Source organism: Plodia interpunctella, chromosome 29 (assembly GCF_027563975.2).
Source record: "Plodia interpunctella isolate USDA-ARS_2022_Savannah chromosome 29, ilPloInte3.2, whole genome shotgun sequence".
NCBI classification, from domain to species: Eukaryota; Metazoa; Arthropoda; class Insecta; order Lepidoptera; family Pyralidae; genus Plodia; species Plodia interpunctella.
This window is the reverse complement of record NC_071322.1, coordinates 956,923-983,376: the sequence shown is the minus strand read 5'-3', so window position 1 is coordinate 983,376 and position 26,454 is coordinate 956,923. Positions and strand designations below refer to the sequence as shown.

General features: G+C 36.4%; 1 protein-coding gene and 1 long non-coding RNA gene across 2 annotated transcripts; both read left to right on the top strand.

The window, feature by feature from the left end:
* The first annotated feature begins 12 nt into the window (after window positions 1-12).
* On the top strand, window positions 13-16,308 carry Zpr1. The gene is made up of 11 exons (XM_053766891.2): window positions 13-211; window positions 1,030-1,163; window positions 2,399-2,517; window positions 2,853-3,029; window positions 5,167-5,282; window positions 6,393-6,531; window positions 7,526-7,596; window positions 8,618-8,707; window positions 9,621-9,781; window positions 11,041-11,162; window positions 16,156-16,308. Exons 1-11 carry the CDS (start codon window positions 107-109, stop codon window positions 16,245-16,247), a joined length of 1,326 nt encoding a protein of 441 aa, XP_053622866.1. The 5' UTR covers window positions 13-106; the 3' UTR covers window positions 16,248-16,308.
* Window positions 16,309-18,328: 2,020 nt separating this feature from the next.
* On the top strand, window positions 18,329-24,334 carry LOC128682268 (uncharacterized). The gene is made up of 2 exons (XR_010370300.1): window positions 18,329-19,196; window positions 24,182-24,334. It is a non-coding gene; the product is annotated as an uncharacterized LOC128682268 (long non-coding RNA).
* Window positions 24,335-26,454: the final 2,120 nt, after the last annotated feature.

Below are 26,454 nucleotides of genomic sequence, written 5' to 3'. Positions count from 1 at the left end.
CACTGTTCATGTCACGTCATGTTCACGTCACCGTCTCAAAAACGTGCAAAGTTGCTGATTTGTTTTTGTCAGTTTTTACCGAGAAAAGTCTCGTGAAAATCTAAAAATGTGCTCTGTAGAACAAAAACCTGTTTTCAGGGACCTATCAGCCGATGATCCCGACCCTGAGGTCACAGAAATAGAATCCCTGTGCATGAATTGTCACGCCAATGTAAGTTATTATCATCTGGATAATTCTGGAAATCAGGTTGTTTTTATCATTTACGTCTTAATTGTGTGTTGTAAATTTAGATATTTATTTTGGTGTAATTTTGTGCATTTCACGTGTTTTCTATTGTAACTACTTATGTACTACTGTTTTAAAATAATTTCAGAAAAATAACCTAAAACGGGTAATGTTTTTTTTCTTTTACGAGCACTTTTTGGGTTTGACCAAATCGGAATGCTTGACTATGCACTAACTAATATTATTTATTAAGATAATTACATATTTTGTAACGTGCACATTACACAATAGTCTGAAATTGACTCACAGTTTTTTTCACATATAAAACATATAGAGCACATCTATTTTGTAATAGCGATTAGCGAATATTTTGGTTTTATTATTTTCTTTTGTTTTCTTTTTGAATCTGTTTTATGTCGAGGCTTCAGTTGCTTGGCGCGACTATGCCAGCCTCATGGGGAAATTCAATTTTATTTGGTATTATGTCTGCCTTTACGTCATCACCCCTCTCCAGAATGTATAAATATATCTGGCCTCCCGAGACAACGGTTTCAACATAATGTTGATCTCACCATTGCCCAAAGAGAGATCACACAGGAGTTTATTTCTTAAGCTTGAGTACTGGTCACATTTTTTTTTTTTGGCCCTTATTTATAAAAAAGTTAAATTGTACTTTCAGTACTAATATATTTGTTGTCTTACTTTGTCAATGTTAAATTTATTTCTAATAGTGACAATAGTGACAAAACATATTCTAGCTTTAAGTATAGGGGGCAATGTGTGACTTTAAAATGCTATTATAGGGTATTACCCGCCTGCTGCTTACCCGCATACCATACTACAAGAATGTGGTCATCATGTCATTCTCGTGTGAAGAGTGCGGCTATGAGAACAATGAGATACAGCCTGGAGGAGCTTTCGCGGAGATGGGAATCAGGTATAATTTAATTTAATTTATTTATTTAAGGTACACCAACAGGTTACATGTTCACATTATATGATACATTTAAAAGTACTTAATCTAGCATGCAACCCAATTACAGGTGAACACAGCATTTATAAAAGTAAAGTACAAACATCCAAAAATTTACACTATAACAACAAACAAGAACCAATCACAAAAGAAAAGTAGGGAAATATAAATCATGAAACAAAGTACATAATTCAATTATATTTAAATTTAGTAATATATGTATATGACAACTACCGAATATAAAAATATAAATTCTAATTGAAAGACTGGATATTTTTTGTATAATTTGTTTGTTTGGTTCACCATTGGCTAGGGGTCATGAATCACATGACGTTTCCTCTGATTATTCGACTTTTTGGCTAAATCCTATGGGAATCGTGTACTTTCGCGATGAAAGGTATCCTGGCACTGTCTCCAGGAGGGAGGGGAGGGAGAGAATTGCGGCAATATTATCATCGTGCCACATATTTCTATACACTGTCTCTGGCGCTGTCTCCACTATAATATCGCGGCAATTCTCACCCTTGTCAAGACAGCGCCATAGAAAGTGTATAATCCAAAGTAATATGGACCTCGATACCAAATTTCATAAAAATTGGCCCAGCCATTTAAGCAAGAACAAGTAACAACATACTCACATACTTTCGCCTTTATTATATTAGTGGGATGTGCCTGTGTAAGAATGAAACATGCACAGAAGTCGCGTCAAGGGGCGACTTGTTTTGTTTTCCAATCTGAAATCGGGTTAGAGCCATGGAGGGTAAGGACCACTTAACCCACTCGTCTCATGCCTCAGCCACTTTTCACACAACTTTTGTTAGAGAAACAGCAATAAGACAGCTCTTATTTGTTTTGAAGCGGGACGGTGTAATGGTTAAGGCGCCCGCCTGAGGATCGAAAGGTCTCAGGTTCGTATCCTACACGTGCCACATGAGTTTGTATACCAATCCGACTCATATATAGTAGTTTTCATAGACCACCTATTGCATCCGGTGAAGGAAAACACGTGAGGAAACCAGCACACTGGCGGACAGTTTAGTTCACTAGTGTGTATGCGCCTGCCACTAGATGGCGGTAAGTAGTCGTAAAAGTGTTAGCAATAACACACTCAATATGATGGTGAACAAAAACGAATGTTTTTGTTTCCTAGTTCTTGCGTAATTTTTGTTTTACATTAAGTTGGCATGTGGATATTGTAGATGGAAGTTGCGAGTGGAGCACCCTAGTGACCTGAGCCGGCAGTTGGTGAAAAGTGACTACACCAGCATCAGGATTCCCGAGATAGACTTGGAGATACCGGCTCAGAGCCAGAAAGGAGGTAGCTATTATATTTCTCCCTTGTATCGTCTGTCCGTCAAAATTGACTCAATATACTCAAGTACTGGACAGATTTTTGTTATGGTTTTCACCCATAGATAGTATGTTACTCGAGGAAGATTTTGGTTTTCGCCGTACGAAGCAGGAACCGGCCACTTGTTGTATTTCTCTGCGTAACAAACGCATGCCTTACAATCCCCCCCCCGTATAATCATTTGAGGATTGACTTTTGAAAAAGTAGCCTTTGTTTGAACAGGGTGTAGGACACTATCGTCACCCGCTACAGTGTTGTTAAGATTTTTATAATATGTACATTTTAAAACTATCATCCAACAGAAGTGACAACGGTCGAAGGCGTCCTCAGTCGAGTGATGACCGGCCTTGTACAGGACCAGGACGCCCGGAAAGAACAGCATCCGGAAACTGCAGCGCAGATCGAACTGTTCCTGGAGCGGCTGCATAAGCTGAGGGATTTGGAGGAGAGCTGGCAACTGTTGCTTGAGGATATCAGTGGTTTGTATTGTTGTCGCGGGGAATCGAAACACAATAGCAAAAAAAAAACTCAGCCTAATAATAGTTTGGGCATCAAATAATTATTTTGGTAGGCAATAAAGAATAAGAATAAGAATATTTATTTGTGAGACATAGGTACATTAAAAATACAATTGAAATAAATTAGTAGGTAGTATCACTATGCTCTGTCTTTAAAGACTTACAAATATTGTTAATTATCATTTAAAATTATAGTGGCAATTTTGTTCTGCAAAAAAATATTATAATGGCCAGCAATCCTAAAGTGTAGCGGGAGCTAGGTGATTATGCTCGACCGGCACCGCAGGAAAGATCTTCCGGCGCCGGGACCGCACGCGGCAGACGGTGTCGTGTCGGAGGATGTATATATGCTTCCAATCGTAAACGCGCTGACTGCGCGATCTAGGCTTGTCAGCTTCTGTAGTGAGTCGACCGTAGCGCCATCTGCCCGTAGAGTCGAGGGTTACTTGCGTGGCTTGTTATTCGTTGCGTTTGATCGGCTTTTTAACGTCTGCGGCGTTGTGCATGTGGCGTGATAGATGTCGCCATAAAAGTAAGTTTGTTTGTTACCTCTTCACGCCCTATCTACTCAACCAATTTTCGTGAAATTTTGAAGTGTGGAAAAGGACATAGAGTACCTTTCATCTGGGAAAAACAACTGCTCCCGTGGGAAATCACGCGGGCGAAGCCGCGGGCAAAAGCTAGTAATATTATAAATGTGAAAGTAAGTTTGATTTGTTATCTCTTCACGCTCTACTCGACAAAATCTTCTTGAAATTTTGCATACATGTAGTTTGGAGTGTGGAGAAGGACATAGGGTAGGTCTTTCATCCCGGACAGATAATTGTTCGCGTGAGAAATTCACGCGGGCGAAGCCACGGGCCAAAGCTAGTTTAAATATAAACAGGCCAACAAAATGATTATTTGGGCAGCAAGATATGGTCAGCAAAATAATTATTTGGGCAGTAAGATATGGTCAGCAAAATAATTATTTGGGCAGCAAGATATGGTCAGCAAAATAATTATTTGGGCAGCAAAATATGGTCAGCAAAATAATTATTTGGGCAGCAAGATATGGTCAGCAAAATAATTATTTGGGCAGCAAGATATGGTCAGCAAAATAATTATTTGGGCAGTAAGATATGGTCAGCAAAATAATTATTTGGGTAGCAAGATATGGTCAGCAAAATAATTATTTGGGCAGCAAGATATGGTCAGCAAAATAATTATTTGGGCAGCAAGATATGGTCAGCAAAATAATTATTTGGGCAGCAAGATATGGTCAGCAAAATAATTATTTGGGCAGCAAAATTTGTTTAGTCAGCAGAGTAGAGCAGAGTACAACAGCAGAAAATTGATTTAAACCAAGCTAATAGATGGGTTTGCGCCATAACTTCGGCAAGAAACTAAGCTTTGAGCTCACGGTTAAGAAGCCTGTGTGATCGAAAAGGCCCAAGTTCGAATCCTAGTGCCTGAGTTTGTATTATCTGACTCATGTATTGTTGGAACACAAAAGTTTTTTTTTTTATTTATTTTTTTGGTTACGGCAACATTGTCTGTATCGAGTTTCTCACACTTGTTCGTTCTCTAATAAAACAGTTACGTTTCTCCGTAGCTCCTGGATTTTTATTTTTACCAGCCTAAATCTACAGTCTGACACAGCACACACACAGCTGAAGGGAAACATAGTGAGGAAACCTGCACACTAGTTGGTTATTTAGTTCTTGTATGTTTGCCACTTGCCACTAGATGGCGTTAGGTATCTGTAAAATTCAAATCAGATTTTTTTTGAGTGTCATTTTGAAAATAAACTACTTTTTTTTTAAGCACCGACGTAAAAAGAGGGGTGTGTGTCTGTCTGTCTGTGTATGGATTTGGATGTGTTTTTATTTTATTTTATTTAATAGCTAATTTTTATGCGGTGGTTCTTAGATATGTTTGATCAAAATCGGTTCACCCGTTCAAAAATTGTAGCGAAATTAATATTGAAAATAGAGTTTTTATTTTGCATTTGTCTAACAAATAAACATTTTTTTTTTACTAATGAAATCATCGTTTGGCTAAAATGACGGAAACATTGAAATTATAAAGTGAAATTAAGTGGACCTACTTTTTCCAGGCAACTGTTTCGTGGAGAACCCCGCAGCCCCTGGCAGGGACCCCAGATGCGAGAGGACCGACTTCAAGCGGACCAGGGACGAAGACCACATACTTGGGATATTCACCAGAGATGAAGTACGTGAAATTATGTTTTCTTACGTAAATTTTTGTTAATGTGATCTAATTTAATTGCCAACAGAAACGACAGAACAAAGCGAGTTACGAGTTTAATGTGGTAGGTGTCATTTTCAAAATCAAATAAAAAAATTAATGTTTTTAGCAAATAATTAATGCGTTAAATTAAAAATTTCATGTGTCCGATTTCAAAAATGACGAAGTTTCAAATGACAAAGTGGCAACCCCTATTTCACCCCCTTAGGGAAGGAATTTCGAAATATCCTTTCTTAGCGGACGTCTTCTAGTCACAATGTACCTTCCTACCAAATTTCATCTTCATGGGCTCAGTACTTTTCGAGATTTCGTGATACGTGAGTGTTTTCGCTTTTAATTTTATAAATAATAATAATTACAAAGTATAAAATAAAGTGGCTTCCCGCTGTCTTTCCTTATGTATGCTTAGATCTTTAAAACTACGCAACGGATTTTGATGCGGGTTTATTTAATAGATAGCGTGATTCCTGAGGAAGGCTCATGTGTATAATTTACTACGGTTTAACCCGAATGAAGCCGGGACTGGCCGCTAGCCAATTATAATTTAGAATTAATTATATTTGTTCTTCTTCTTGACCGTATCCCACTCATGCGGGGTCGGCACAGTACGTAAGTTCCTTCCATTTCGTTCTGTCATTTGCCATATCCATTGATACTCCTCTCCTGTTCACACTATCCTTGTCACACTCCAACCATTTCTTCTCAGGTCTTCCTCTATTCCTGGAACCCTTTACTTCCATCTTTAATGCCCTTTAATTAATTAATTATACCTATTTATTTTAATCAAATTTAAAAGATATATGCAGTATCTGTCGATAGAATTTTTAAGTACGTGGGGCAAAAAAATTTGTCATTACGATTCAAATATAAAATATAAATTTTATTAATTAATTAAATGGAAGTAAATATTAACAAAATTGTTGTATAATATGTCAAAAACTAGTAGTTTTTGAGATATTAACAACAATTTTGTTAATACTTTTTTGTTGTTCGCGTGGTCTAACTCCGCGGCGAACAACTAGTCAATTTATAAATCATGTGTGACACGTATAACAAGACGTGTGAATATAATAGGTGTCAGAAAATCGGTTGTTGACGCCCGCCGACCCACAGACTGGGTGTTATGAACAGTTAGAGAAGGACGAGGTGCTCAGCTTCGCCACCAATTGTCCGTACTGCAACGCCCCGGCCGAGACTAACATGAAGCTTACCAGTAAGTGGTATCGTTTAATCATGTAAGTTAATTGTGTTTCACATCGATATATATATATATTATAATCAGCACTCGGATCACAATCATAACCTGTTTTGATATACCTTTTGACTATGTACATTATGTACTTTTATATATTATTAGAAAGAAAAAAAAAACATTGTAAGAAACAATAATGGTAAGCCGATCTGGCATGATAGGGACCAACACTGTTCAAATTAGTTTCTTCCGGCATTTCTTCTCAGCAGTGGTCGTTCCGAAATGCCAGTAGTTTGTAGCTTGTGAGAAATAACTATAAATATAAAGATTGACGTGAAAAAGTGCCTGTGAAGGTCTAATTTCTGAATAAATGATTTGAATTTGAATCAATAATAACCTCTCTCATGCTTGCATGTTCCGGGTTACATTCGGAGCTGTGGCGCACCAGAGCCATGCATTTTACATGTTTATTTTAAGCTCGTGTCTTCTTCGTAGTCTGCTAGTAGTTTGTAGCTTTGGTAAATATAATTTAATTTAGATTATGAAAAAGTACCTGTGTAGGACTGATTTCTGAATGAATGATTTTATTTTGATTTTTGAGTCGTATTCCTCATGGCTGAGGGTCGTGGTGATTATGTGGAATGAAACACACACAACAACTTTCTTGGCGTTATTAATGGAGTGGTTCGCCATTGCCTTCTCCATTTCAAACGCAAGTTAATAAGAATCAACCAGTGTGCAGGTTTCCTCACGATGTTTCCCTTCGCCGGAAGCAAGTGGTGGTCGATAGAAACTACTATACACGAGTCAGAATGGTATACAAACTCGTGTGGCACGAGTAGGATTCGAACCTGAGACCTTTCGTTCCTCAGGCGGGTGTGTTAACCATTACACCGCCACCGCTCCAACGAATAATGAAATCTTGAGCATTGTTCCGGATAGGCGCGGGTTCGATTCCCGCCAGAGTCATTAATTTTTTCGACTCATTAAAAAAAAAAATCACGTTTGCTTACAGACATTCCCCATTTCAAAGAGGTGGTTATAATGGCCACCACTTGCGACGCGTGTGGACATCGCACGAATGAAGTAAGTTTAACTGTTCTCTCTCGTGTTCGCCTGTTCCAGGCTGTTGCATTATCGGCTGTGACGCCCGGGCTTCAACTATTGGGAGAGTTAATTAAATAAATATATATAATATGTATAATATATATATATATAACTAGCAGTCCGTCCCGGCTTTGCTCGTGTAAAACCATAATAAAGACTTCCTCAGAAATCACATTATATTATAATCAGATTTAAGTACTAATTTCCATCAAAGTAAGTTCGAGACTTGTGTTACGGGATACTAACTCAACGATACTATATTGTATAATAAATACATATATAGATAAACATCCAAGACCCGGGCCAATCAGAAAAAGATCATTTTCCATCGTGACCCGACCGGGGATCGAACCTGGGACCTCTCGGTTCAGTGGCAAGAACTTTACCACTGCGCCACCGAGGTCGTCAAAGATTAAAAACACTTCTCCAGCAGCCAGTTGTGTAATCACGATTAAAATTTTTTTAGATGAAGTTTTTTTTATCTCTGTTGGAAGCTTATTGAAAACGTTAACGCACATTACATAGCAATTTTTGTTGAAATTTTCAGTTTTTGGGACCACCTCAAGTATAAGTCTGTTTCTATTCCGAGTTGACATCTGATAGAAATCTTTTGCTTACTTGTGTAAGCATATTGAAAATTTATATATAATTTACGATATAACTTATAACTGACGACCTCGGTGGCGCAGTGGCAAGGTTCTTGCCACTGAACCGAGAGGTCCCGGGTTCGAGCCCCGGTCGGGTCTTGATGGAAAATGATCTTTTTCTGATTGGCCCGGGTCTTGGATGTTTATCTATATATGTATTTGTTATAAAATATAGTATCGTTGAGTTAGTATCCCGTAACACAAGTCTCTAACTTACTTTGGGGCTAGCTCAATCTGTGTGATTTGTCCTAATATAAATAAAAATAAAAAAAATATTGGTCCTATACAGACTGCAAAAGATGTTGTATATATATTGTTATGTATCGATTAATTTGAATGTGTATTTTTATCAGGTGAAGTCGGGGGGAGGCGTGGAGGAGAAAGGGGTGAAATTCGAGGTCAAAATCGCGAGCAGAGACGACTTCTCCCGGGATATACTCAAGGTGATGTATAATACATATAACATTGCTTATATATTATGGTATAATAAATAAATGTTTACAGGGTTACGAGTATCTGACGCATAAACCTTCCAAAGGCGCATGAGGTACATAGAGACTGACATCTTTTGTTCTACGACTTTTGTCTAAACGTAATAAACACGAAAATTTTGCTTTTTTATTTAGTTTCAATGTCGTTTCTACAAAACGTTAACTCTATGTTGGACTCCGCTACATAACGCTGCTGCGCTGTCTCGTGTCGCTCGGCTGTTGCATGCAGTTAACACGTGTACAATCGCTAATCAGATTGTAATTTTTTATATGAAAAAAAAAAATTAGGTATTATGAAAAGTCGCAGAATAAAAATTGCTAGTTTTGATGCACCCAAGTAGTCTTTAGGATACCAGTAACCATGTATAGTATTACGGAGCTTTAAAGGAAACTGTGATTTTATCTTAATTACAATATATCTACATATAATATGCAAGTTTATATTGTAATTAAGATAAAGTGGTAGTATCAACTAATGAATCCAATTAACAAGAGCAATAGAAAAACATGTCGAGTTTTGAATGACATATTCCTCGGAATGCAGTCTGCCGTCGACCGATCACAACACGGCATCAGTGTTGTGACCACCCCGTAGAGATGGGACATGTAATGTATTGTATTCTTGAGATTTTCGCGTCTACATTATAGACGAGCTCGGTGGCGCAGTGGTGAAGCGCTCGCCTCTGAACCGAGAGGTCCCGCGTTATGATGGAAAATGATCTTTTTCTGTTGATGTTTATCTATATATGTATATGTTATAGAATATAGTATCGTTGAGTTGGTATCCCATAACACAAGTCTCGAACTTACTTTGGGGCCAGCTCAATCTGTGTGATTTGTCCTAATATATTGATATAACCTTCAGTCGGAAACGTGCAGCATGTCAATAGCAGAGCTGGAGCTGGAGACGGGCGGGCGCGCGCTGGGCGGCAGGTTCACGACGGCGGAGGGGCTGCTGCGGGCCACGGCCGACCAGCTGCGGGCTGCGGGCGACGCGCCGGGGCTCGCCAGCGAACGACTGCAACTGTAATCATTTCAAAAATAATAATTAACCGTATCCATCCTCCATCCATTTCTTCTCAGGTCTTCCTCTATTCCTGGAACCCTTTACTTCCATCTTCAATGCCCTTTGAGTGACGTGATTTTCATCTCTTCTTAACCTAAAAAACCTTAAAAAATAATTAAATAATAAGGTCATAATTAAAAGCAGTCAAGTTATGGAATCTACTTCCAATTAGTATACAGGAGTCAAAAACAATTTCGGTCTTTAAGAAAAGGGTTAAGGAATATCTCCTTTCTGTTTGATCCTAATATACATATATATTATTTGTATTTACTATTATAGTTTATTTACTATATGTAGTTCTTATACATGTTTTATACATTACACATAAAATATTTAAGTTTATTGTAATTTTCTTTTTTTCCCATTCTTCTTTCGCGGGTCTACTGGAAGAAATTTCTATAGAAATAAATAATACACTTTCCTATTTGTAAGTTTTATATTTACACTGTTATGTTGTGTACATAAATAAATATAAAAAACTTTTTATCAGAGTTTGTCCAAGAAATTACAATGTGCTCAAGTAAATCAACTGCACTGGCCACCAAGATTTGCATTAGATAATTAAGTTGAATTATTCTAATTTAAAAAAAATTTTTCGCTGTCAATTGTTGCAAAATGTTTTAAGTTTGAACCTAAGTATGTCTGTGTACGGGGCACCGTAACTCATCAACGGTTGAACCGATTAGAATGCGGTTTTTTTTTATAGGTAATTTTTGTGCGGCAGCTCTTAGATATGTTTGATCAAAATCGGCTCAGCCGTTCAAAAGTAGTAACGAAATGAATAATGATAAAGTCGGGGGTTTTTTAATTTGTATTTTTTGGGTTCCAATATTATATTTACACTAGCTGCGCCCCCGAGCTTCGCTCCCGTGGCAATTTCGGGATAAAAATTACCCTATGTGTTATTCCAGGTTATATTCTACCCGTGTACCAAATTTCATAGCAATCTGTGCAATAGATTTTGCGTGAAAGAGTAACAAACGTACATACACACATCCTCACAAACGTTAGCCTTTATAATATTAGGAGGATTGTAATTGCCAATACACATTATTTCAGTCATGATGGAAAATGATCTTTTTCTGATTGGCCCGGGTCTTGGATGTTTATCTATATATGTATATGTTATAAAATGTAGTATCGTTGAGTTAGTATCCCGTAATACAAATCTGTGTGATTTGTCCTTACTTTAATTTATTTATAATAATGATGTTCACAGATTCATAGAGAAGCTCCAAGAAGTGTTGGACGGTAACCGTGCAGTGACCATAGTGTTGGACGACCCCGCTGGTAACTCGTATGTTCAGAGCTTGGCCGACGACCCGACCACACCAGACGAAGGTAAATCCTTAAAAACATACAGAATCCCTGGAAAGATGTGGTGTGAGGATTATGGGTTAAATCTCGAGGGATTCTAATTATACTCTCTTGGTTTCGTTCGTCGTCTCCGTGTAATGTCCAAATCAAAAGTAGTTTCGTACTTTTTACAAATAAAAAGGCGGTATTTTATGACATTGACAGCTGTCGTTAGACATGCTGCCACCCAACTAATTCCTAGATTGAGATATCCGATAGGTACCTACTGTGTAAGTGAATGTTTATGAAAGATTTACATTCTGAATGTTTGTATGGAATTATTGTATCAGATATCTTATCTAGTCACATATATCAAGTAATTTGAAATTTTAGAAATGGCAAATTAAATTAAAAATGTAATCTCCTAATCTCCTAAATACGTAGCACGTCCACATGCCGTCTCTTTCCCCCGTGTCGTGTGCGTGTTGCAGTCAAATCTCTTATCCGGTCAAAACTCAAGCCGCTTTTAACCAATCATAATGTTGATCAAGTCAACGTTATTTTTGACTGATTTGATTGGTTAAGTTGGTTGGTCAAAAGTAGACTTTACTGAAAATCTTTAGTCAATAGATTCTGGTTATGATTGTAAATTACACCATTAGTCACAAATACTATATATACTAGAAAATCAGTCGCAATCATTGAAACTTTAATAGAGAAAAAAATATATTTATATCCATACAATAAATATACAACAATTTCCTCAGCAGCGTCTGTCTGTTAGCGAAACACAAAAAACGACTGCACGAATTTTCATGCTGTTTTCACCAATGGACAGAGTGGTTCCTGAGGAAGGTTTAGGTGTATAATTCGTTGCGTGGTTTGAAAGAAATGTGCGCAACGTAGCAATGAGGCGTACCTCTGAGACGCTTTGTATGAGATAGGCCGGAAAATTGTATAGAAATGTTCTGTCTCATTTGGCTTGATTTGTCTATAGTTTTGTCTTTGATTACAGGTGTTAAGATAAGGAGATACGAGCGCTCACACGAACAGAACGAGGAGCTAGGACTCAATGATATGAAGACTGAAGGATACGAGGAAAGCTAGCGGGCGTCATTACGTTTTAATGTATTTTAACCCAAGCAGAGAATAAATATATTTGTTTATTTGTTGTTGTTTCAATAACGGCGAGGAAATAAATGATAACTTTTTAGTTGCGTTGAAGAAATGATTTTTTTAATGATATTTTAACTAGCTATTGGCCGCGGCTTCGCCCGCATGAATTTATCTGCGAAAGCGGAACGGACGATTTACTTACAAACTTTCGACCCCATTATAGTCAGTTGGGGGTTGATTTTTGGAAAAAAAAACGTAGCCTATGTTTGAAGGGGAGTCTTTAACTACATGCATATCAAATTTCATCGAATTTGGTCCAACGGTTTAGCCGTGAAAGCGTAACTTTCAGATTTTGACAGAATATTAGTATGGATTTTGCAAAGTAATAATTTTTAAAATTACCAATTATTGACAATTTTCTGAACAGATAATTTCTTAACGGAACATCCCTATATCAACAAATAAAAACGTTTTAATTTAGATTCCCGTCAAATGTTTAACTTTATGTAAGTACTACCTAACCTATATGTATATAACTTCAATAAATGATTTTTCTTTGAAAATCGAGATTTTTGAGCAATAAGTCCGCCTTTGCTCCATATGTACCTAAACTCTATTCTTTGTGTACCTAATGTGTTTATGGGCAATAAAGTTCATACATTATTATTATTATTTTATTCTAAGTCCCTGTAGCGACATTTTGCGAAAGAGACATTTTGTGTCTGAGCCAGAAATACTTGTTTACTTTATTCGGCAAAAAAAATTACGGTTTTTACCAGGGTTTTTACATTTGTTTACAAATTTGGTACTTAGTAAGAACACTCGTTGTGGGTTTCATACAATATCTCATCCCATATTTGCAAAACATCATATCAAATATTTTTCTATAGGAATAGAATTATTGTTTTGATTTAGTTCTGTTGTCTGATTCGGCTAGTTTTATGAAATGGTTGTGGTTGTGAATTGCGGTAAATAAAAATTCTCATACAAACAATGCAATGTTCGTGCAGTCGCCGTCGGCATCTGTCCGAGTTTTGCGATTGTGTACCTATCGAAATAATAGTTAAAATTTCTTAGCTATGCACCTATCTACATACCTACTTCCTGGATGTAGATAACCAGAGAAGAAATTTGGCTTTTTAATTTATTTTTGAAAAAAAAAAACAACATTTTACATGACTGCTCAAAAAGGAGTGCTGTTTTTTCAGGTTTCGTTGCTGTGCTTGTGCTTTAGGGTCATGATGGAAAATGATCTTTTTCTGTTGATGTTTATCTATATAGGTATGTATATGTTACAGAATATAGTATCGTTGAGTTGGTATCCCATGACACAAGTCTCGAACTTACTTTGGGGCCAGCTCAATCTGTGTGATTTGTCCTAATATATTGATATAACCTTCAGTCGGAAACGTGCAGCATGTCAATAGCAGAGCTGGAGCTGGAGACGGGCGGGCGCGCGCTGGGCGGCAGGTTCACGACGGCGGAGGGGCTGCTGCGGGCCACGGCCGACCAGCTGCGGGCTGCGGGCGACGCGCCGGGGCTCGCCAGCGAACGACTGCAACTGTAATCATTTCAAAAATAATAATTAACCGTATCCATCCTCCATCCATTTCTTCTCAGGTCTTCCTCTATTCCTGGAACCCTTTACTTCCATCTTCAATGCCCTTTGAGTGACGTGATTTTCATCTCTTCTTAACCTAAAAAACCTTAAAAAATAATTAAATAATAAGGTCATAATTAAAAGCAGTCAAGTTATGGAATCTACTTCCAATTAGTATACAGGAGTCAAAAACAATTTCGGTCTTTAAGAAAAGGGTTAAGGAATATCTCCTTTCTGTTTGATCCTAATATACATATATATTATTTGTATTTACTATTATAGTTTATTTACTTATTTACTATATGTAGTTCTTATACATGTTTTATACATTACACATAAAATATTTAAGTTTATTGTAATTTTCTTTTTTTCCCATTCTTCTTTCGCGGGTCTACTGGAAGAAATTTCTATAGAAATAAATAATACACTTTCCTATTTGTAAGTTTTATATTTACACTGTTATGTTGTGTACATAAATAAATATAAAAAACTTTTTATCAGAGTTTGTCCAAGAAATTACAATGTGCTCAAGTAAATCAACTGCACTGGCCACCAAGATTTGCATTAGATAATTAAGTTGAATTATTCTAATTTAAAAAAAATTTTTCGCTGTCAATTGTTGCAAAATGTTTTAAGTTTGAACCTAAGTATGTCTGTGTACGGGGCACCGTAACTCATCAACGGTTGAACCGATTAGAATGCGGTTTTTTTTTATAGGTAATTTTTGTGCGGCAGCTCTTAGATATGTTTGATCAAAATCGGCTCAGCCGTTCAAAAGTAGTAACGAAATGAATAATGATAAAGTCGGGGGTTTTTTAATTTGTATTTTTTGGGTTCCAATATTATATTTACACTAGCTGCGCCCCCGAGCTTCGCTCCCGTGGCAATTTCGGGATAAAAATTACCCTATGTGTTATTCCAGGTTATATTCTACCCGTGTACCAAATTTCATAGCAATCTGTGCAATAGATTTTGCGTGAAAGAGTAACAAACGTACATACACACATCCTCACAAACGTTAGCCTTTATAATATTAGGAGGATTGTAATTGCCAATACACATTATTTCAGTCATGATGGAAAATGATCTTTTTCTGATTGGCCCGGGTCTTGGATGTTTATCTATATATGTATATGTTATAAAATGTAGTATCGTTGAGTTAGTATCCCGTAATACAAATCTGTGTGATTTGTCCTTACTTTAATTTATTTATAATAATGATGTTCACAGATTCATAGAGAAGCTCCAAGAAGTGTTGGACGGTAACCGTGCAGTGACCATAGTGTTGGACGACCCCGCTGGTAACTCGTATGTTCAGAGCTTGGCCGACGACCCGACCACACCAGACGAAGGTAAATCCTTAAAAACATACAGAATCCCTGGAAAGATGTGGTGTGAGGATTATGGGTTAAATCTCGAGGGATTCTAATTATACTCTCTTGGTTTCGTTCGTCGTCTCCGTGTAATGTCCAAATCAAAAGTAGTTTCGTACTTTTTACAAATAAAAAGGCGGTATTTTATGACATTGACAGCTGTCGTTAGACATGCTGCCACCCAACTAATTCCTAGATTGAGATATCCGATAGGTACCTACTGTGTAAGTGAATGTTTATGAAAGATTTACATTCTGAATGTTTGTATGGAATTATTGTATCAGATATCTTATCTAGTCACATATATCAAGTAATTTGAAATTTTAGAAATGGCAAATTAAATTAAAAATGTAATCTCCTAATCTCCTAAATACGTAGCACGTCCACATGCCGTCTCTTTCCCCCGTGTCGTGTGCGTGTTGCAGTCAAATCTCTTATCCGGTCAAAACTCAAGCCGCTTTTAACCAATCATAATGTTGATCAAGTCAACGTTATTTTTGACTGATTTGATTGGTTAAGTTGGTTGGTCAAAAGTAGACTTTACTGAAAATCTTTAGTCAATAGATTCTGGTTATGATTGTAAATTACACCATTAGTCACAAATACTATATATACTAGAAAATCAGTCGCAATCATTGAAACTTTAATAGAGAAAAAAATATATTTATATCCATACAATAAATATACAACAATTTCCTCAGCAGCGTCTGTCTGTTAGCGAAACACAAAAAACGACTGCACGAATTTTCATGCTGTTTTCACCAATGGACAGAGTGGTTCCTGAGGAAGGTTTAGGTGTATAATTCGTTGCGTGGTTTGAAAGAAATGTGCGCAACGTAGCAATGAGGCGTACCTCTGAGACGCTTTGTATGAGATAGGCCGGAAAATTGTATAGAAATGTTCTGTCTCATTTGGCTTGATTTGTCTATAGTTTTGTCTTTGATTACAGGTGTTAAGATAACGAGATACGAGCGCTCACACGAACAGAACGAGGAGCTAGGACTCAATGATATGAAGACTGAAGGATACGAGGAAAGCTAGCGGGCGTCATTACGTTTTAATGTATTTTAACCCAAGCAGAGAATAAATATATTTGTTTATTTGTTGTTGTTTCAATAACGGCGAGGAAATAAATGATAACTTTTTAGTTGCGTTGAAGAAATGATTTTTTTAATGATATTTTAACTAGCTATTGGCCGCGGCTTCGCCCGCATGAATTTATCTGCGAAAGCGGAACGGACGATTTACTTACAAACTTTCGACCCCATTATAGTCAGTTGGGGGTTGATTTTTGGAAAAAAAAACGTAGCCTATGTTTGAAGGGGAGTCTTTAACTACATGCATATCAAATTTCATCGAATTTGGTCCAACGGTTTAGCCGTGAAAGCGTAACTTTCAGATTTTGACAGAATATTAGTATGGATTTTGCAAAGTAATAATTTTTAAAATTACCAATTATTGACAATTTTCTGAACAGATAATTTCTTAACGGAACATCCCTATATCAACAAATAAAAACGTTTTAATTTAGATTCCCGTCAAATGTTTAACTTTATGTAAGTACTACCTAACCTATATGTATATAACTTCAATAAATGATTTTTCTTTGAAAATCGAGATTTTTGAGCAATAAGTCCGCCTTTGCTCCATATGTACCTAAACTCTATTCTTTGTGTACCTAATGTGTTTATGGGCAATAAAGTTCATACATTATTATTATTATTTTATTCTAAGTCCCTGTAGCGACATTTTGCGAAAGAGACATTTTGTGTCTGAGCCAGAAATACTTGTTTACTTTGTTCGGCAAAAAAAATTACGGTTTTTACCAGGGTTTTTACATTTGTTTACAAATTTGGTACTTAGTAAGAACACTCGTTGTGGGTTTCATACAATATCTCATCCCATATTTGCAAAACATCATATCAAATATTTTTCTATAGGAATAGAATTATTGTTTTGATTTAGTTCTGTTGTCTGATTCGGCTAGTTTTATGAAATGGTTGTGGTTGTGAATTGCGGTAAATAAAAATTCTCATACAAACAATGCAATGTTCGTGCAGTCGCTGTCGGCATCTGTCCGAGTTTTGCGATTGTGTACCTATCGAAATAATAGTTAAAATTTCTTAGCTATGCACCTATCTACATACCTACTTCCTGGATGTAGATAACCAGAGAAGAAATTTGGCTTTTTAATTTATTTTTGAAAAAAAAAAACAACATTTTACATGACTGCTCAAAAAGGAGTGCTGTTTTTTCAGGTTTCGTTGCTGTGCTTGTGCTTTAGGGTCATGATGGAAAATGATCTTTTTCTGTTGATGTTTATCTATATATGTATATGTTATAGAATATAGTATCGTTGAGTTAGTATCCCATAACACAAGTCTCGAACTTACTTTGGGGCCAGCTCAATCTGTGTGATTTGTCCTGATGTATTGATATAACCTTCAGTCGGAAACGTGCAGCATGTCAATAGCAGAGCTGGAGCTGGAGACGGGCGGGCGCGCGCTGGGCGGCAGGTTCACGACGGCGGAGGGGCTGCTGCGGGCCACGGCCGACCAGCTGCGGGCTGCGGGCGACGCGCCGGGGCTCGCCAGCGAACGACTGCAACTGTAATCATTTCAAAAATAATAATTAACCGTATCCATCCTCCATCCATTTCTTCTCAGGTCTTCCTCTATTCCTGGAACCCTTTACTTCCATCTTCAATGCCCTTTGAGTGACGTGATTTTCATCTCTTCTTAACCTAAAAAACCTTAAAAAATAATTAAATAATAAGGTCATAATTAAAAGCAGTCAAGTTATGGAATCTACTTCCAATTAGTATACAGGAGTCAAAAACAATTTCGGTCTTTAAGAAAAGGGTTAAGGAATATCTCCTTTCTGTTTGATCCTAATATACATATATATTATTTGTATTTACTATTATAGTTTATTTACTATATGTAGTTCTTATACATGTTTTATACATTACACATAAAATATTTAAGTTTATTGTAATTTTCTTTTTTTCCCATTCTTCTTTCGCGGGTCTACTGGAAGAAATTTCTATAGAAATAAATAATACACTTTCCTATTTGTAAGTTTTATATTTACACTGTTATGTTGTGTACATAAATAAATATAAAAAACTTTTTATCAGAGTTTGTCCAAGAAATTACAATGTGCTCAAGTAAATCAACTGCACTGGCCACCAAGATTTGCATTAGATAATTAAGTTGAATTATTCTAATTTAAAAAAAATTTTTCGCTGTCAATTGTTGCAAAATGTTTTAAGTTTGAACCTAAGTATGTCTGTGTACGGGGCACCGTAACTCATCAACGGTTGAACCGATTAGAATGCGGTTTTTTTTTATAGGTAATTTTTGTGCGGCAGCTCTTAGATATGTTTGATCAAAATCGGCTCAGCCGTTCAAAAGTAGTAACGAAATGAATAATGATAAAGTCGGGGGTTTTTTAATTTGTATTTTTTGGGTTCCAATATTATATTTACACTAGCTGCGCCCCCGAGCTTCGCTCCCGTGGCAATTTCGGGATAAAAATTACCCTATGTGTTATTCCAGGTTATATTCTACCCGTGTACCAAATTTCATAGCAATCTGTGCAATAGATTTTGCGTGAAAGAGTAACAAACGTACATACACACATCCTCACAAACGTTAGCCTTTATAATATTAGGAGGATTGTAATTGCCAATACACATTATTTCAGTCATGATGGAAAATGATCTTTTTCTGATTGGCCCGGGTCTTGGATGTTTATCTATATATGTATATGTTATAAAATGTAGTATCGTTGAGTTAGTATCCCGTAATACAAATCTGTGTGATTTGTCCTTACTTTAATTTATTTATAATAATGATGTTCACAGATTCATAGAGAAGCTCCAAGAAGTGTTGGACGGTAACCGTGCAGTGACCATAGTGTTGGACGACCCCGCTGGTAACTCGTATGTTCAGAGCTTGGCCGACGACCCGACCACACCAGACGAAGGTAAATCCTTAAAAACATACAGAATCCCTGGAAAGATGTGGTGTGAGGATTATGGGTTAAATCTCGAGGGATTCTAATTATACTCTCTTGGTTTCGTTCGTCGTCTCCGTGTAATGTCCAAATCAAAAGTAGTTTCGTACTTTTTACAAATAAAAAGGCGGTATTTTATGACATTGACAGCTGTCGTTAGACATGCTGCCACCCAACTAATTCCTAGATTGAGATATCCGATAGGTACCTACTGTGTAAGTGAATGTTTATGAAAGATTTACATTCTGAATGTTTGTATGGAATTATTGTATCAGATATCTTATCTAGTCACATATATCAAGTAATTTGAAATTTTAGAAATGGCAAATTAAATTAAAAATGTAATCTCCTAATCTCCTAAATACGTAGCACGTCCACATGCCGTCTCTTTCCCCCGTGTCGTGTGCGTGTTGCAGTCAAATCTCTTATCCGGTCAAAACTCAAGCCGCTTTTAACCAATCATAATGTTGATCAAGTCAACGTTATTTTTGACTGATTTGATTGGTTAAGTTGGTTGGTCAAAAGTAGACTTTACTGAAAATCTTTAGTCAATAGATTCTGGTTATGATTGTAAATTACACCATTAGTCACAAATACTATATATACTAGAAAATCAGTCGCAATCATTGAAACTTTAATAGAGAAAAAAATATATTTATATCCATACAATAAATATACAACAATTTCCTCAGCAGCGTCTGTCTGTTAGCGAAACACAAAAAACGACTGCACGAATTTTCATGCTGTTTTCACCAATGGACAGAGTGGTTCCTGAGGAAGGTTTAGGTGTATAATTCGTTGCGTGGTTTGAAAGAAATGTGCGCAACGTAGCAATGAGGCGTACCTCTGAGACGCTTTGTATGAGATAGGCCGGAAAATTGTATAGAAATGTTCTGTCTCATTTGGCTTGATTTGTCTATAGTTTTGTCTTTGATTACAGGTGTTAAGATAAGGAGATACGAGCGCTCACACGAACAGAACGAGGAGCTAGGACTCAATGATATGAAGACTGAAGGATACGAGGAAAGCTAGCGGGCGTCATTACGTTTTAATGTATTTTAACCCAAGCAGAGAATAAATATATTTGTTTATTTGTTGTTGTTTCAATAACGGCGAGGAAATAAATGATAACTTTTTAGTTGCGTTGAAGAAATGATTTTTTTAATGATATTTTAACTAGCTATTGGCCGCGGCTTCGCCCGCATGAATTTATCTGCGAAAGCGGAACGGACGATTTACTTACAAACTTTCGACCCCATTATAGTCAGTTGGGGGTTGATTTTTGGAAAAAAAAACGTAGCCTATGTTTGAAGGGGAGTCTTTAACTACATGCATATCAAATTTCATCGAATTTGGTCCAACGGTTTAGCCGTGAAAGCGTAACTTTCAGATTTTGACAGAATATTAGTATGGATTTTGCAAAGTAATAATTTTTAAAATTACCAATTATTGACAATTTTCTGAACAGATAATTTCTTAACGGAACATCCCTATATCAACAAATAAAAACGTTTTAATTTAGATTCCCGTCAAATGTTTAACTTTATGTAAGTACTACCTAACCTATATGTATATAACTTCAATAAATGATTTTTCTTTGAAAATCGAGATTTTTGAGCAATAAGTCCGCCTTTGCTCCATATGTACCTAAACTCTATTCTTTGTGTACCTAATGTGTTTATGGGCAATAAAGTTCATACATTATTATTATTATTTTATTCTAAGTCCCTGTAGCGACATTTTGCGAAAGAGACATTTTGTGTCTGAGCCAGAAATACTTGTTTACTTTGTTCGGCAAAAAAAATTACGGTTTTTACCAGGGTTTTTACATTTGTTTACAAATTTGGTACTTAGTAAGAACACTCGTTGTGGGTTTCATACAATATCTCATCCCATATTTGCAAAACATCATATCAAATATTTTTCTATAGGAATAGAATTATTGTTTTGATTTAGTTCTGTTGTCTGATTCGGCTAGTTTTATGAAATGGTTGTGGTTGTGAATTGCGGTAAATAAAAATTCTCATACAAACAATGCAATGTTCGTGCAGTCGCCGTCGGCATCTGTCCGAGTTTTGCGATTGTGTACCTATCGAAATAATAGTTAAAATTTCTTAGCTATGCACCTATCTACATACCTACTTCCTGGATGTAGATAACCAGAGAAGAAATTTGGCTTTTTAATTTATTTTTGAAAAAAAAAAACAACATTTTACATGACTGCTCAAAAAGGAGTGCTGTTTTTTCAGGTTTCGTTGCTGTGCTTGTGCTTTAGGGTCATGATGGAAAATGATCTTTTTCTGTTGATGTTTATCTATATAGGTATGTATATGTTACAGAATATAGTATCGTTGAGTTGGTATCCCATGACACAAGTCTCGAACTTACTTTGGGGCCAGCTCAATCTGTGTGATTTGTCCTAATATATTGATATAACCTTCAGTCGGAAACGTGCAGCATGTCAATAGCAGAGCTGGAGCTGGAGACGGGCGGGCGCGCGCTGGGCGGCAGGTTCACGACGGCGGAGGGGCTGCTGCGGGCCACGGCCGACCAGCTGCGGGCTGCGGGCGACGCGCCGGGGCTCGCCAGCGAACGACTGCAACTGTAATCATTTCAAAAATAATAATTAACCGTATCCATCCTCCATCCATTTCTTCTCAGGTCTTCCTCTATTCCTGGAACCCTTTACTTCCATCTTCAATGCCCTTTGAGTGACGTGATTTTCATCTCTTCTTAACCTAAAAAACCTTAAAAAATAATTAAATAATAAGGTCATAATTAAAAGCAGTCAAGTTATGGAATCTACTTCCAATTAGTATACAGGAGTCAAAAACAATTTCGGTCTTTAAGAAAAGGGTTAAGGAATATCTCCTTTCTGTTTGATCCTAATATACATATATATTATTTGTATTTACTATTATAGTTTATTTACTATATGTAGTTCTTATACATGTTTTATACATTACACATAAAATATTTAAGTTTATTGTAATTTTCTTTTTTTCCCATTCTTCTTTCGCGGGTCTACTGGAAGAAATTTCTATAGAAATAAATAATACACTTTCCTATTTGTAAGTTTTATATTTACACTGTTATGTTGTGTACATAAATAAATATAAAAAACTTTTTATCAGAGTTTGTCCAAGAAATTACAATGTGCTCAAGTAAATCAACTGCACTGGCCACCAAGATTTGCATTAGACAATTAAGTTGAATTATTCTAATTTTAAAAAAATTTTTCGCTGTCAATTGTTGCAAAATGTTTTAAGTTTGAACCTAAGTATGTCTGTGTACGGGGCACCGTAACTCATCAACGGTTGAACCGATTAGAATGCGGTTTTTTTTGATAGGTAATTTTTGTGCGGCAGCTCTTAGATATGTTTGATCAAAATCGGCTCAGCCGTTCAAAAGTAGTAACGAAATGAATAATGATAAAGTCGGGGGTTTTTTAATTTGTATTTTTTGGGTTCCAATATTATATTTACACTAGCTGCGCCCCCGAGCTTCGCTCCCGTGGCAATTTCGGGATAAAAATTACCCTATGTGTTATTCCAGGTTATATTCTACCCGTGTACCAAATTTCATAGCAATCTGTGCAATAGATTTTGCGTGAAAGAGTAACAAACGTACATACACACATCCTCACAAACGTTAGCCTTTATAATATTAGGAGGATTGTAATTGCCAATACACATTATTTCAGTCATGATGGAAAATGATCTTTTTCTGATTGGCCCGGGTCTTGGATGTTTATCTATATATGTATATGTTATAAAATGTAGTATCGTTGAGTTAGTATCCCGTAATACAAATCTGTGTGATTTGTCCTTACTTTAATTTATTTATAATAATGATGTTCACAGATTCATAGAGAAGCTCCAAGAAGTGTTGGACGGTAACCGTGCAGTGACCATAGTGTTGGACGACCCCGCTGGTAACTCGTATATTCAGAGCTTGGCCGACGACCCGACCACACCAGACGAAGGTAAATCCTTAAAAACATACAGAATCCCTGGAAAGATGTGGTGTGAGGATTATGGGTTAAATCTCGAGGGATTCTAATTATACTCTCTTGGTTTCGTTCGTCGTCTCCGTGTAATGTCCAAATCAAAAGTAGTTTCGTACTTTTTACAAATAAAAAGGCGGTATTTTATGACATTGACAGCTGTCGTTAGACATGCTGCCACCCAACTAATTCCTAGATTGAGATATCCGATAGGTACCTACTGTGTAAGTGAATGTTTATGAAAGATTTACATTCTGAATGTTTGTATGGAATTATTGTATCAGATATCTTATCTAGTCACATATATCAAGTAATTTGAAATTTTAGAAATGGCAAATTAAATTAAAAATGTAATCTCCTAATCTCCTAAATACGTAGCACGTCCACATGCCGTCTCTTTCCCCCGTGTCGTGTGCGTGTTGCAGTCAAATCTCTTATCCGGTCAAAACTCAAGCCGCTTTTAACCAATCATAATGTTGATCAAGTCAACGTTATTTTTGACTGATTTGATTGGTTAAGTTGGTTGGTCAAAAGTAGACTTTACTGAAAATCTTTAGTCAATAGATTCTGGTTATGATTGTAAATTACACCATTAGTCACAAATACTATATATACTAGAAAATCAGTCGCAATCATTGAAACTTTAATAGAGAAAAAAATATATTTATATCCATACAATAAATATACAACAATTTCCTCAGCAGCGTCTGTCTGTTAGCGAAACACAAAAAACGACTGCACGAATTTTCATGCTGTTTTCACCAATGGACAGAGTGGTTCCTGAGGAAGGTTTAGGTGTATAATTCGTTGCGTGGTTTGAAAGAAATGTGCGCAACGTAGCAATGAGGCGTACCTCTGAGACGCTTTGTATGAGATAGGCCGGAAAATTGTATAGAAATGTTCTGTCTCATTTGGCTTGATTTGTCTATAGTTTTGTCTTTGATTACAGGTGTTAAGATAACGAGATACGAGCGCTCACACGAACAGAACGAGGAGCTAGGACTCAATGATATGAAGACTGAAGGATACGAGGAAAGCTAGCGGGCGTCATTACGTTTTAATGTATTTTAACCCAAGCAGAGAATAAATATATTTGTTTATTTGTTGTTGTTTCAATAACGGCGAGGAAATAAATGATAACTTTTTAGTTGCGTTGAAGAAATGATTTTTTTAATGATATTTTAACTAGCTATTGGCCGCGGCTTCGCCCGCATGAATTTATCTGCGAAAGCGGAACGGACGATTTACTTACAAACTTTCGACCCCATTATAGTCAGTTGGGGGTTGATTTTTGGAAAAAAAAACGTAGCCTATGTTTGAAGGGGAGTCTTTAACTACATGCATATCAAATTTCATCGAATTTGGTCCAACGGTTTAGCCGTGAAAGCGTAACTTTCAGATTTTGACAGAATATTAGTATGGATTTTGCAAAGTAATAATTTTTAAAATTACCAATTATTGACAATTTTCTGAACAGATAATTTCTTAACGGAACATCCCTATATCAACAAATAAAAACGTTTTAATTTAGATTCCCGTCAAATGTTTAACTTTATGTAAGTACTACCTAACCTATATGTATATAACTTCAATAAATGATTTTTCTTTGAAAATCGAGATTTTTGAGCAATAAGTCCGCCTTTGCTCCATATGTACCTAAACTCTATTCTTTGTGTACCTAATGTGTTTATGGGCAATAAAGTTCATACATTATTATTATTATTTTATTCTAAGTCCCTGTAGCGACATTTTGCGAAAGAGACATTTTGTGTCTGAGCCAGAAATACTTGTTTACTTTGTTCGGCAAAAAAAATTACGGTTTTTACCAGGGTTTTTACATTTGTTTACAAATTTGGTACTTAGTAAGAACACTCGTTGTGGGTTTCATACAATATCTCATCCCATATTTGCAAAACATCATATCAAATATTTTTCTATAGGAATAGAATTATTGTTTTGATTTAGTTCTGTTGTCTGATTCGGCTAGTTTTATGAAATGGTTGTGGTTGTGAATTGCGGTAAATAAAAATTCTCATACAAACAATGCAATGTTCGTGCAGTCGCCGTCGGCATCTGTCCGAGTTTTGCGATTGTGTACCTATCGAAATAATAGTTAAAATTTCTTAGCTATGCACCTATCTACATACCTACTTCCTGGATGTAGATAACCAGAGAAGAAATTTGGCTTTTTAATTTATTTTTGAAAAAAAAAAACAACATTTTACATGACTGCTCAAAAAGGAGTGCTGTTTTTTCAGGTTTCGTTGCTGTGCTTGTGCTTTAGGGTCATGATGGAAAATGATCTTTTTCTGTTGATGTTTATCTATATAGGTATGTATATGTTACAGAATATAGTATCGTTGAGTTGGTATCCCATGACACAAGTCTCGAACTTACTTTGGGGCCAGCTCAATCTGTGTGATTTGTCCTAATATATTGATATAACCTTCAGTCGGAAACGTGCAGCATGTCAATAGCAGAGCTGGAGCTGGAGACGGGCGGGCGCGCGCTGGGCGGCAGGTTCACGACGGCGGAGGGGCTGCTGCGGGCCACGGCCGACCAGCTGCGGGCTGCGGGCGACGCGCCGGGGCTCGCCAGCGAACGACTGCAACTGTAATCATTTCAAAAATAATAATTAACCGTATCCATCCTCCATCCATTTCTTCTCAGGTCTTCCTCTATTCCTGGAACCCTTTACTTCCATCTTCAATGCCCTTTGAGTGACGTGATTTTCATCTCTTCTTAACCTAAAAAACCTTAAAAAATAATTAAATAATAAGGTCATAATTAAAAGCAGTCAAGTTATGGAATCTACTTCCAATTAGTATACAGGAGTCAAAAACAATTTCGGTCTTTAAGAAAAGGGTTAAGGAATATCTCCTTTCTGTTTGATCCTAATATACATATATATTATTTGTATTTACTATTATAGTTTATTTACTATATGTAGTTCTTATACATGTTTTATACATTACACATAAAATATTTAAGTTTATTGTAATTTTCTTTTTTTCCCATTCTTCTTTCGCGGGTCTACTGGAAGAAATTTCTATAGAAATAAATAATACACTTTCCTATTTGTAAGTTTTATATTTACACTGTTATGTTGTGTACATAAATAAATATAAAAAACTTTTTATCAGAGTTTGTCCAAGAAATTACAATGTGCTCAAGTAAATCAACTGCACTGGCCACCAAGATTTGCATTAGACAATTAAGTTG